This window comes from Hyla sarda, chromosome 3 (assembly GCF_029499605.1).
Source record: "Hyla sarda isolate aHylSar1 chromosome 3, aHylSar1.hap1, whole genome shotgun sequence".
Lineage (NCBI taxonomy): Eukaryota > Metazoa > Chordata > Amphibia > Anura > Hylidae > Hyla > Hyla sarda.
Window position 1 is genome coordinate 293,412,312 of NC_079191.1, and position 13,652 is coordinate 293,425,963.

Sequence of the window (13,652 nt, forward strand, 5' to 3'; positions counted from 1 at the left end):
GCTGGAGGCACACTGGTTGTGAAACACTGAGTTAGGTCACAAACTCAGTGATACATAACCAGTGTGCCTACAGTTGTTGCAAAACTACAACTCTCAGCAGTCACCGACAGCCAACGGGCATGCTGGGAGTTGTAGTTATGCAACAGCTGGGTGTACCCCCCCCCAATGTGAACGTACAGGGTACACTCACATGGGCGGAGGATTACAGTAAGTATCTGGCTGCAAATTTGAGCTGCCGCAAACTTTCTGCTGCAGCTCAAATTGCCAGCGAGAAACTACTGTGAACCCCCTGCCCGTGTGACTGTACCCTAAAAACACTACACTACACTAACACAAAAAAATTAAATAAAAAGTAAAAAACACTACATATACACATACCCCTACACAGCCCCCCTCCCCTCCCCAATAAAAATGAAAAACGTCTGGTACGCCACTGTTTCCAGAACGGAGCCTCCAGCTGTTGCAAAACAACTCCCAGTATTGTCGGACAGCTGTTGACTGTCCAGGCATGCTGGGAGTTTTGCAACAGCTGGAGGCACCCTGTTTGGGAATCACTGGCGTAGAATACCCCTATGTCCACCCCTATGCAATCCCTAATTTAGGCCTCAAATGTGCATGGCGTTCTCACTTTGGAGCCCTGTCGTATTTCAAGGCAACAGTTTAGGGTCACATATGGGGTATCGCCGTACTCGGGAGAAATTGTGTTACAAATTTTGGGGGGTATTTTCTGCTTTTACCCTTTTTAAAAATGTAAAATTTTTGGGAAAACAAGCATTTTAGGTAAAAAAAAAAAAAAATTTTTTTTACATATGCAAAAGTCGTGAAACACCTGTGGGGTATAAAGGTTCACTTAACCCCTTGTTACATTCCCCGAGGGGTCTAGTTTCCAAAATGGTATGCCATGTGTTTTTTTTTTTTTGCTGTCCTGGCACCATAGGGGCTTCCTAAATGCGGCATGCCCCTAGAGCAAAATTTGCGTTCAAAAAGCCAAATGTGACTCCTTCTCTTCCGAGACCTGTAGTGCGCCAGCAGAGCACTTTTCACCCCCATATGTGGTGTTTTCTGAATCGGGAGAAATTGGGCTTCAAATTTTTAGGGGTATTTTCTGCTATTACCCTTTTTAAAAATAAATTTTTTTTGGGAAAACAAGCATTTTAGGTAAAATTTTTTTTATTTTTTTTACATTTGCAAAAGTCGTGAAACACCTGTGGGGTATTAAAGTTCACTTTATCCCATGTTACATTCCCAGAGGGGTCTAGTTTCCAAAATGGTATGCCATGTGTTTTTTTTTTTGCTGTTCTGGCACCATAAGGGCTTCCTAAAGGTAACATGCCCCCCAAAAACCATTTCAGAAAAACGTACTCTCCAAAATCCCCTTGTCGCTCCTTCCCTTCTGAGCCCTCTACTGCGCCCGCCGAACACTTTACATAGACATATGAGGTATGTCCTTACTCGAGAGAAATTGGGCTACAAATACAAGTAAAATTTTTGTCCGTTTACCCCTTGTAAAAATTCAAAAATTGGGTCTACAAGAACATGTGAGTGTAAAAAATGAAGATTGTGAATTTTCTCCTTCACTTTGCTGCTATTCGTGTGAAACACCTAAAGGGTTAAAACGCTGACTGAATGTCATTTTGAATACTTTGGGGGGTGTAGTTTTTATAATGGGGTCATTTATGGGGTATTTCTAATATGAAGACCCTTCAAATCCACTTCAAACCTGAACTGGTCCCTGAAAAATACTGGGTTTGAAAATTTTGTGAAAAATCGGAAAATTGCTGCTGACCGTTGAAGCCCTCTGGTGTCTTCCAAAAGTAATAACACGTCAATTTTATGATGCAAACATAAAGTAGACATATTGTATATGTGAACCAAAAAAATGTATTGGTAATATCCATTTTCCTTACAAGCAGAGAGCTTCAAAGTTAGAAAAATGCAACATTTTCATATTTTTCATCAAATTTACGGATTTTTCACCAAGAAAGGATGCAAGTATCGACAAAAATTTACCACTATGTTAAAGTAGAATATGTCACGAAAAAACAATCTCGGAATCAGAATGATAACTAAAAGCATTCCAGAGTTATTAATGTTTAAAGTGACAGTGGTCAGATGTGCAAAAAACGCTCCGGTCCTTAAGGCCAAAATGGGCTCCGTCCTGAAGGGGTTAAGCGTCACGTCTCCTCCCTGCCTCACCTGTCCTGTCCAGCCTTAAAGCAGAGGGGAAAGGTTAAGGGAACACTCAGACTGTTAAACTGTACACTAAATGTTTAGTATCATAACTTAAAGGGGTACTCCGCCCCTAAACATCTTTTCTCTATCGGCTCCATTGGGGTTTACAGACCTTGGGTATATGATGCTGTTGCTAGGAGGCTTGACACTAAGGTAACCAAAAAAGTCGGCCCCTCCCAGCAGGATATACCCGCCTACAGAGCCTGAGCTAATCATTTTTAGCTTAGTGTCTGTAGGAGGCAGATGCTGGTCTGGTTTCCTGCCCCTGGTCAAACATTTTTTATTTTCCAGATTAAGGACTTTTAGTTTCTTATTCCCCTTTTCCTGTTTTTAGGTGGGGACTCAGGAACATAGCATTCACAGTTTCCCCATTTGCGATTGAGGGGGCACAGGCATCATGGATGTACTGTCAACCCCCTCTCGCCAACAGTCAGCGCCAGGGGTTGTACCTCATGGGTCCGGGTCCCCCTACTTCCCTGCTCATCTCACTGTTACAGCCCGGCATGATGCAGGTGACTAATGCTGACAGAAGACTTCTTTAGGTTAGTTCTTCTGTCAAAAGGTGAGTATTTTTCTCCCTTTTCTTTCAGGTTTTAGGTTTTTAACCCTCTGGAGACCCCCTACATTCAGCCCACTTCTCTCTTTTGTAAATTCCCTCATCCCCTGGGATGTGGGGAACCCTGTTATGTCAGTGTTGTAGGACTGGAACATTTTAATCAGTGGTGTAGGACTGTGCCCTTCTTATTTTTTTTCTCCCTCCCGGCGCCTGTCTATGCAGACACCGGCACTTCAGCAACGGGCATTTACTCATTTCGGCGGCGGAGTGCTGCCGACTGCTCTCCCGCACTCTCAGCGAGCGCCGGCCCCTATCTCCGGCCGCATCGCTTGCTGAGCACGGAGCACAGTTCTGTTTCTTACTGTCGGCAGCTGCCGGCGTAGTTTCCCTTCTCAGCCAAGGTCGCCATTATAAGCCTGGCCACTTTATTACACTCGGCCGCAGGTTCTGGTCGGGTATTAGCCCCGCCCACTCACGGCCAGCGGGAATCTCACTCTATGAAGTGCAGGCGCACAAACTACTCTCTTCTCTCTGCCAATTAGCGATATGTGCAGAGGTGTTTCTCAGGGCCAATGAGAGGCGGCTTTAGCTAGGCCAGCCCCTCTCCTCTCATTGGTCCTGCGTCCGTCCCTCCTGTCTTTCTCTCTTCCTCTGCTGCGGACCGGAGTTCTCCTCACAGCAGCTACCTCGCTGGGGACACGGACACTAGTTGAGGCTGTTTCAATATTGATATGTCCGAGCCCAGAACTGTTCCTCCTTCTAGACAGCTAACAGGGGCCCTGGTCACCTATTATACTTGCAAGGGCTGCAATTCAAAAATTTCTGGTTCTGCTGAACCCACTTGTTCCGCCTGCACCACTACAGCCCCTGACCCCCCCTGGTATTTCTACTCAGGATGCTCCCCCAGACCCGGTGGGCTCGGCTAGCCTCCCAGTTTGGATGTCCTCCCTCTCATAGTCTATTTCCGACTTGGCGCAGGTCTACCGTTCCGTGGTGAATGCCTTGGAGAGGTCCTCCTTACATCGACCCTCCAGAGAGACTCGCTCTTACTCTTCCTATGCTAAACGCTCTCACAATCCTCATAGGGGTGTTTCCGCAGACTCATCCCCAGAGTCTTCTAGCAGACGTAGGCGCTCCCCTCACAGGTGTTGCCCTTCTGCTCCAGCTTCCCTCTTCTAAAGGACGCTCCCCTGGTCACCATTCTGGCTCTCCAGATCAGCGCACCAGGTAAGAGTCTTCTTCTTCCAAGGCTGCCTCCACTCATTCCCATTCTCCTGCAGAACTTGTAGATGAGGCTTCTGATTCTGCCTCTGATTCAGAGGACCGAACAGATACGACTGACAGTGGTCACATTGGTTTTGGCCATAAGGGACACCTTCCACCTAGAGGACCCAGGAACTTCGGACGTAGCTCCAGAAGTATCCTTTCACCGTGCCTGACCGGCACCCAAGATTTTCAGCTCTCATGCTTAATCATGCTGAATTTGAAGCCTTGCTGGAGTCTGCCTAGAGGCACCCTGACAAGAAGTTTCAGGAAACAAAGAAGGTTCAAGCGCAATATCCCTTCACCAAGGATCTCGTTGCTCGATGGACCACCCCTCCAATTGTTGATCCACCGGTCTCCCGCCTGTCAAAGGCTACTACTCTGCCATTGGCTGATGCAGCCTCCTTCAAGGATCCCTCGGACAAGAAGGTGGAGACTTTGGCAAAGTTTGCCTTTGAAGCAGCTGGTTCTTCACTTCTTCCTGCGTTTGCTTCTGCCTGGGTATCTAAAACCCTTTCAGTCTGGGCTTCCCAACTCCGCCAGGGTATCCTTTCTGGATCTCCTGTGGAGGACTTGGTTGATTTAGCTCTCCAACTTTCCAAAGCTGGAGACTTTGTGTTCTGCTTCCATGCAGTCGGCCCGCTGTGCTGCCTTTGCCACAGGCAACCTAGTAGCTCTCCGTCGATCCATGTAGCTCAAAGCCTGGGATGCGTATGCCGCTTCCAAGAAGTCTGACTGAACTTCCCTTTACTGGCTCTTTGGTAAGCGCCTAGATGAAATTATCTCAGAGGCGACCAGGGGTAAAAGTTCCTTATTACCTCAAAATAAGGCTCACAGTACTGCTTTCTGTCGCAAATCAACCTCCTTTCGGACCTTTGGTGCTAATAAGGGGACCAGGCAGGCACCTTCGCGGGACATGAAGGCTCCCTCCTTCCAGACCCATCCCTCCAGGAAATTGGACAACTGTTCCGGCCAAAGCGGGCACCGGCAAACCTACTTCGGCCTGAAGGGACGCCCCCATCTGCAGATTTTTCTCGGATGGGAGGTCGTCTTTTACTCTTCCGGGACATCTGGGCCGCGCATGTACAGGACTCCTGGGTCAGGGACATGGTATCCAATGGTTACCGGATCGTGTGCCTCCCTCCCAAGGGATCGCTTTTTTCTTTCCCGGGCACCCCGGTCCCTCTTTGGCAAAGGCTTTTCAGGGTGCACTACAGTCCATTCTCATCCAGGGAGTAATTGTCCCGGTTCCTCCCATGGAGCGTTTTCGAGGTTTTTATGGATTTTATGGTTTCATTTCTGACTTCTTCAACTGGCGATTCTATCCCAGTGGGACAGGTCTCCGTTGTGTCTCGATCGCAGGATCGTTCTTCCTCGGAGATCTCGCCGGTTACGTCTGCGGTGGCTTCATTCCCCCCTATTTCTTCAGGGGCGCTCCTTCCTGCCCCTCCACCGGCAGGAGGACAGATGCCAGCCTTTCGGGTTGTAGGGGGGGGAGGGTTTCAGGGACCGGACAGTCAAGGGTCTATGGTCCCCCTGAGAAGCCCTTATCTCCATCAACATATTGGAGCTGAGGGCAATCTACCTCTTCCTGTTCCATTGGGAAATCCTGCTTCAGGACCGCCCTGTTCGTGTGCAGTCGGACAACTCCACTGCTGTGGCGTACATAAATGGCAAGGGCGACACTCGCAGGTCAGCGGCAATGGCCGAAGTATCCAAACTTCCGGCCATCTCGGCGATTCACATCCCGGGAGTAAACTGGGAAGCCAGTCCTCAGCCGACCCCGGCGAGTGGTCCCTTCCTCCGGAGGTCTTTGCTGAGATCTGCAACCTCTGGGGCGCTCCAGACATGGACCTCTTTGCGTCCCACCACAACCAGAAGGTTCCTCATTTTGTGATTAAGTGCCGGGACCCCCTGGCTCTAGCCTTGGATGCTCTGGTGATTTCTTTGTCGGGCTTTGCCCTACCCTATCTGTTCCCCCCTCTTCCTCTCCTTCCCAGGGTCCTGAGGAAGCTCAAAGCAAAAGGCGTTCCCGCCATTCTCGTGGCTCCGTACTGGCCCCAGAGGGCATCGTATGCTGACGTGATCAGACTTCTGCATGACGTACGGCTGGGCCTCCTGCATCGTCCAGACCTCCTCTCTCAGGGTCCACTGTGCCACCCCAATTTACCGTCTCTGCATTTGACGACGTGGCGGTTGGGACTGCTGTTCTAAGGGCCCGAAGTTTCTCTCCCCAGGTGATTCACACCATGCTCAGGGCGTGCAAGCCTTCTTCCGCAAAGATTTAGCACCGTACCTGGCGGTCTTATTTTCGTTGGTGTGAATCTGTCTTTTTCTCCATTTGTGTTCTCTCTCCCCCATAGTAACATAGTAACATAGTTCATAAGGTTGAAAAAAGACCAGAGTCCATCAAGTTCAACCTATAACTCTAATAAGTCCCTATTGAGTTGAGTTGATCCAGAAGAAGGCAAAAAACCCTCATGCTAGAGGTAAAAATTCCTTCCCAACTCCAAATATGGCAGTCAGAATAAATCCCTGGATCAACCTTCTGTCCCTATAAATCTAGTATACATAACCAATAATGTTGTTATGCTCCAAAAATGCATCCAGCCCCTTTTTGAACTCTATTACAGAGTTCACCATGACCACCTCCTCCGGTAGAGAATTCCACAGTCTCACTGCTCTTACAGTAAAGAACCCCCGTCTGTTCTGGTGTAGGAACCTTCTTTCCTTTAGACGTAGAGGATGCCCCCTTGTTATTGATACAGTCCTGGGTATAAATAGATCATGGGAGAGATCTTTGTACTGTCCCCTGATATATTTATACATAGTTATTAGGTCTCCCCTAAGCCTACTTTTTTCTAAACTAAATAACCCTAATTCTGATAATCTTTCTGGGTACTGTAGTCCTCCCATTCCCCGTATTACTCTGGTTGCCCGTCTTTGAACCCTCTCCAGCTCCACTGTATCTTTCTTCTACACTGGTGCCCAGTACTGTACACAGTATTCTATGTGGGGTCTGACTAGTGGTTTGTACAGCGGTAGAATTATTTCCTTGTCGTGGGCATCTATGCCCCTATTGATGCACCCCATAATTATTAGCCTTGGCAGCAGCTGCCCGACACTGGTCACTACAGCTAAATTTACTGTTAACTAAGACTCCTAAGTCCTTTTCCATGTCAGTCGTCCCAAGTGTCCTCCCATTTAATACATAATCCCAGCCCGGATTTTTCTTCCCCATGTGCATTACCTTACATTTATCAGTGTTGAACCTAATTTGCCACTTCCCAGCCCAAACCTCCAACCTATCCAGATCAATTTGTAACAGTGCACTGTCCTCTATAGTGTTTACCGCTTTACAGAGTTTAGTGTCATCTGCAAAGATTGCTACTTTACTATTCAACCCCTCTGCAAGGTCATTAATGAATATATTAAATAGGACAGGACCCAAGAAGGACCCCTGTGGTACCCCACTAATAACAGTCACCCAATCAGAATAAGTACCATTAATAACCACCCTCTGTTTCCTATCATTGAGCCAGTTACTTACCCACTTGCACACATTCTCCCCCAGCCCAAACCTTCTCATTTTATGCACCAACCTTTTACGTGGAACCGTATCAAATGCTTTGCAAAAATCCACATATACGACATCCAGCGATTGCCACTGGTCCGGTCTGGAGCTCACCTCCTCATAAAAGGTGATCAGGTTAGTTTGACAGGATCGATCCCTCATAAATCCATGGTGATACAGGGTCATACATTTATTTTTATCAAGATATTCCAAAATAGCATCTCTTAGGAAACCCTCAAACAATTTACATACAACCCAGGTTAAACTAACAGGTCTATAATTCTCAGGGTCATCTTTTGACCCCTTCTTAAATATTGGCACCACATTTGCCATGCGCCAGTCCTGGGGAACAGTCCCTGTCACTATAGAGTCCCTGGATATTAAAAATAGGTCTGTCTATTACATTACTTAATTCCTTTAGAACACGGGGGTGAATGCCATCTGGACCTGGTGATTTGTCTATTTTGATTTTTTTGTAGGCGGCACTGTACTTCCTGGGTTAGACAGGTGACCTGTACTGGGGAGTTTACCTTATCACACTGTATTTCACCTGGCATTTCATTTTGCTCAGTGAATACAGTGTAGAAGAATTTGTTTAATATATTTGCTTTTTCCTCATCCTCGTTTATAATTTCCTTTCCTTCTTTTCTTTTTGTTGTCGGGGCTGGAACAACGGTTAGCTCTCAGCTCCCTTAAAGGTCAGGTTTCGTCCCTTTCCATTCTCTTTCAACGTCCTCTAGTGTCCGATTCTCATGTTCGGACTTTTCTTCAGGGAGTGGCCCATGCAGCCCCTCCTTACAGGTCCCCTACACCCCCTTGGAATTTGAACATGGTTCTTGGTGCCCTGCAGGGCGCTCCCTTTGAACCCCTCAGGGAGGTTTCTCTTCGTCTCCTTTCCTGGAAGCTGGTGTTCCTCATCGCAATTACCTCTATTAGGAGGGTTTCAGAGCTGGCAGCTCTCTCCTGCCGCTTTCCCTTCCTGATCATCCACCAGGTCAAGGTTGTTTTTTGTCCGGTTCCATCTTTTTTTTTTTACCAAAGGTGGTTTCCGCTTTCCACCTCAAAGGACATCATCCTCCCGTCCTTTTGCCCTGCTCCATCTGATCCAAAGGAGTATTTGCTCCATAAACTGGATGTGGTGCAGGCTGTACGAACCTACCTCTCTATCACTTCTTCCTTTCGTCAGTGTGCCTTTTTTTTTTTCTTCTTACGGACAGTTGCCGACAGTTTTTTTTCTTATGGACAACCTGCTTGAAAGGACACCATTTCGCCATGGATCAGGTCTGCCTTTTCGGAAGCTTACCGTTGTAAAGGGAAGACCCCTCCCTTCAAAGTTTCGGCTCATTCCACGCCCTCTGTCTGAGCTTCCTGGGCTCTCCATAACAGGGCCTCTGCCTCAGAAGTCTGTAAGGCGGCTACCTGGTCGTCCTTGCAGACTTTTACAAAATTCTACCAGGTTCATACCTTTGCATCCACGGTGGTCCAGCCTGCCCCGTGACTGGATTCTTTTGCCCACCCTAGGGACGGCTTTGGTACGTCCCAAGGTCTGTGTCCCCCAATGGAGTCGATAAAGAAAAGGAGATTTTTATGCTTAACGTAAAATCCTTGTCTCAGAGGATCCATTGGGGACACAGCTCCCGCCCTTTCTTTTGGTGTTCCTGGTTTGGTTACCTGTCCGAGGGTGCGTTCAGTTATTTTACGCTCTGTGGTTACCTCGGACTGTTCTTGGTTTTCTGCCTTTCTGCCTCGCCTACTGCTCTGGGACTAAACTGATTAGCTCAGGCCCATAGTGTCAAGCCTTCTAGCAACAGCATATACCCAAGGTCTGTGTCCCCCAAAGCATCCTCCGAGAAAAGGATTTTACGGTAAGCATAAAAATCTCCTTATTCCCTATCCAAAGGATAAGATGTCTGATCTCGTGGGGGTCCTATCCTGGGGACCCCCACGATCTCTGCTGTGGCACCCCAGACATCTGGTGCACGGCGCGTACTTCTCTCAGTGGTGGATGACTGGCGATGCGGGGTGGAGGCTCGTGCCGCCATGGCCATGCCCCGCTCGTGCCGTCATGGCCATGCCCCCTTAATGCAAGTCTATGTGAGAGGGCGGGGCTGTGATGTCACGAGCCTCCGGCACTGCACCTGACTCTCTAAACGAACGCTGGGGGCAGCAGGGAGATCCTTTGGATAAGGGATAAGATGTCTATAGGGCTGTCAGAAGAAACAAAAGTAGATGTAGCTTACAATAACTTAACTGTGCAGGTCTGCAGCTCTGTACAAATTAGAGTTTACAGATTCTTTTAAAAGTCAAGTATCAAAGATTTATTAATATGGGTTTATTAAAGCTCCCACTTAAGCCTGCTCTATTAGGTTAATTTGCAATTAGAGCCGCAATATCTTCTTATAAAGATTCTTTGCTTTCAGTGCTAAAGACAAATCCTATATGCCGTAGTCTTGCATTTCATTCTTGAAAGTAAAAGGATTAAATACCTTAAAGTAAAAACACAGTTTTTATCAAGCCTATCTACAACCCACAGACCACTACTGATCAAGACAGTAAACTTGTCTATGCATCTGTAGTTGGAGTAGTCTAGTGCAGGCTATTCCAACTCCGTTGTGCCCCGGAGCAGCTGATGAGTCCTCCGGTCCTGTCGTCTTCTGTATGCACGGATCGTCACACAGGGCTCAGCCTATCACCGCAGGAAGGTGGGTGAGAAGTTTTTATTTATTTTTATTTTTTTCAGCCCGGGCACAACTGAGTTGGAATAGTCTGCACTAGACTACTTCTTTAACATAAATGTACATAGTCTTCATACTAGCTTTTGACATTTTAGTTCACCTTTTAGTATTTTTCTCTCTAAAGGTGCCACTTGTATTCAAAAATGTGCCAAGCTTGTTGAAAGAATGTATACTTACATTGCTGCGAAGACTGAGGAATTCACAGTGTTTTCTACTTTCCTTGTTTCACAGTATATACATGAGCTACAAAAGGTAAATTTTAATCACCTGTCAATAAAGATATTTATTTTTTACAGATAAAACTGACTCTTTTGTTCTTCATAAATACATGTCACTGTATGTGTGTATTATGAACTTTGACTAATCTGTTCTGAGCTAAATTAACGCAGTATGATAGACATCTGTTGTGACAATTGTACCTATGTACGTGTCCTATTTCTATACTAATCAAAAGCTATCTGTATACAATTTTGGTAAGACCCGCTGACTAATATGAATTGAACATCCTGACTCTACCCTGACGTCAGGCGCTGGGGGAAGAAAAAAGTCAGGTATATTTAAATTCATAGTAACGTGTTTTTGAAGTTTGTAAAAAGCTCAAAGTCCATCAAGTTAACCCCTTAAGGACAAAGCCCATTTTGACCTTAAGGACCAGGCCAGTTTTCATTTTTGCATTTTAGTTTTTTCCTCCTCTCCTTGAAAAAGAAAAAAAAAGTTATTGATTTTAACCTACAGACCCATATAGGGGCTTGTTTGTTGCGAGACCAATTGTACTTTTTAATGACCACTTTCATTTTACCATAAGATGTTCCAAGAGCCCAAAAAATGTATATTTGTGGGTGGAAATTTATAAGAATACTAATTTTGGGGGGGGGGGGGGGGGCTGTTTCTACGCAGTGCACTTTATGGTAAAAATGATACATTATCTTTATTTTGTAGGTCGATGAGATTAAAATATTCATTTTATATAGCTTTTCTATTATTGTACTACTTTAAAAGAATGCAAACTTTGTTTTAACAAAATTTATATGCATAAAATTGTCCTTTTTTGACCCCCTATAACTTTTATATTTTTCCTTAAACAGAGATACATAAGGGCTCATATTTTTTGCAACATGATCTGAAGTTTTCATCTGTACCATATTTGCTTTGCTTTGATGTGACTTTTTGATCGCTTATAAAAAAAAATTCTGATGATTAAAAATCTGTATTTTTGGAGGTCAATATTTTTTTACATTTACGCTGTTTACCTTGCGGGATCATAAACATTATATTTCAATAGTATGGACATTTTGCATGTGGCAATACCAAATATGTTAACTTTCTTTCTTTTTTTTGTAAAATGGGAAAGAGGGTAATTAAAAAAATTTTTTATTAGGGGAGGGAGTTTTATATAATTTTAGAAACGTATTATTATTATTTTTTTTACACTTTTTAATTTCCCATAGGGGACTTTTATATGCAATCTTTAGATTGACTTTACTATATAATGCTATGCCTATGGCATAGCATTATACAGTGTGATCGGCGATCCACTGATTTAGTCTGGCTAAGCCAGGCTAAATCAGTAAATCTGTGATCGGGACCTTCCTCCGCTGTTTTAACTCACTGAACCCCCTCAGTCACGTCGCAGGGATGTGTGAGCCCCTCTGAGTTACAATAGACTTTTAGTTTCACTTTAGACGCTGAGAGCAATGCTATGGCATAGCATTATACAATGTGATCATCAATCCACTATTATTGCCTGGCATTGATCACGGTGTCTAAAGGGTTAATGATGACCGCGGCAGGATCGCCCCTGCCTGTCATTAACAGTGAGTGTCTGGCTACTAAAAGCTTAAGGCCTCGGGGCATATAGGTATGCCCTTCGTTCTTAAGTACCAGGATGCAAGGGCGTACCTGTACGCCCTTCTTCCTTAACAGGTTAAACATATGTCCCCACTGTGTTGATCCAGAGGAAAAATTCCTTCCCGACTTCAGGTATGGTCATTAATGGGGTATGAGGGCTAATTTTTTGCACCGTGATCTGAAGTTTTTATCGGTACCATTTTTGTTTTGATGGGACTTTTTGATCGCCTTTTATAAAAAAAAATTTAAAGCTATGAAAAGTGACAGAAAATATGCTATTTTGGAATTTATTTTAACGTGTACACCATTGACTGTGTGGTTTAATTAACAATATATTTTTATAGTTTGGACATTTAGGCACACGGCGATACCACATGTTTATTTTTATATATATTTATATATTATACAAAAAAGAAGATTGCAGCAGCACACATTGGTCAAAAAATTGAGGCTCTTAGCGCACTTTTTTGATCAAAAACGTGTCCCCCATCCACCACGGGGAGGTGGCCTCATTTAGGATGGGACCCTAACACACATTCTGAGCCTAACACTCAGATACCAACTCACCTCTGCTGGGCATATAGCCTCTGACTGGGTGAGATGCTGGATCCATATACAATTTAAAACACCACCTGGGAGAAAGGGGGAGGGGTGCACAGCTAAAGAGGGTGCCAATATATATATATATATATATATATATATATATATATATATATATATAAAATTATTATTATTTTTTTATGGGAAAGGGGGATAATTCTAACTTTTATTAGGGAATGAGTTAAATAACATTTAACTCTTTTTACGCTTTTTTGTTTGTTTTTTTACACTTGTAAAGCCCTCCAAAGGGGGCTATAACATGCAATACCTTGATTGCATAGACTGATCAATGCTATGCCATAGCATAGTATTGATCAGTGTCATTGGTGCTCGATTTCTCCAGCCTGGATCTCGGCTCGACTGAGCTGCCGGGAAGCATTTTTTAAAAATATTTTAGACGCGTCAATCATCTTTGAAGACGTTAACCGTTCGTGGTGATGTCCGGTATTAGCCATGGGTCCCGACCTTTGCTAGGTACTGGGACCAATCTGATATGACACAGGGTCAGCGCGTGACCCTGCTTTACATCACGAAAGCTGGCGCAGGGCGTACTGGTACGCCTACGTCCTTAAGAGGTTAAGGATGCATGGCGTACATGTATGCCCTGCTATGATGTGGGCTGACCTCGCATCATAGCCTGGTAGTCCCGGTGGCTATCAGACCCCCTTATGCTGGACATCACCGACCGCGGTTATGCCCAGCATTACGCATCTAAAAGGAAAGTAAAACCATTCCCAGCAGCTGTTGGGGACAGCTGGGAGAACGGGAGGAGGGTACCTACCTGCCTCCGTTGCCGTCTGATCGGCGATCTGCTGCTCCATGCCTGCTCAGCAGGCTGGTGCAG

The 13,652-nt window shown here is 45.3% G+C and overlaps 1 protein-coding gene across 4 annotated transcripts in view; it reads left to right on the forward strand.

Annotated features, from left to right (window-relative positions):
* URB2 (URB2 ribosome biogenesis homolog) overlaps positions 1-13,652 on the forward strand; it is a 235,290-nt gene that overhangs the window by 208,467 nt on the left and 13,171 nt on the right. For 2 of the 4 annotated variants that reach the window (XM_056566891.1, XM_056566892.1), the window contains exon 9: positions 10,485-10,612. The exons of 1 other annotated variant lie outside the window; for it this stretch is intronic. In XM_056566891.1, the coding sequence (XP_056422866.1) occupies positions 10,485-10,612 (128 nt within the window). The remainder of the gene's footprint in view (positions 1-10,484; positions 10,613-13,652) is intronic. One more of the 4 variants, XM_056566895.1, reaches the window with a different exon arrangement.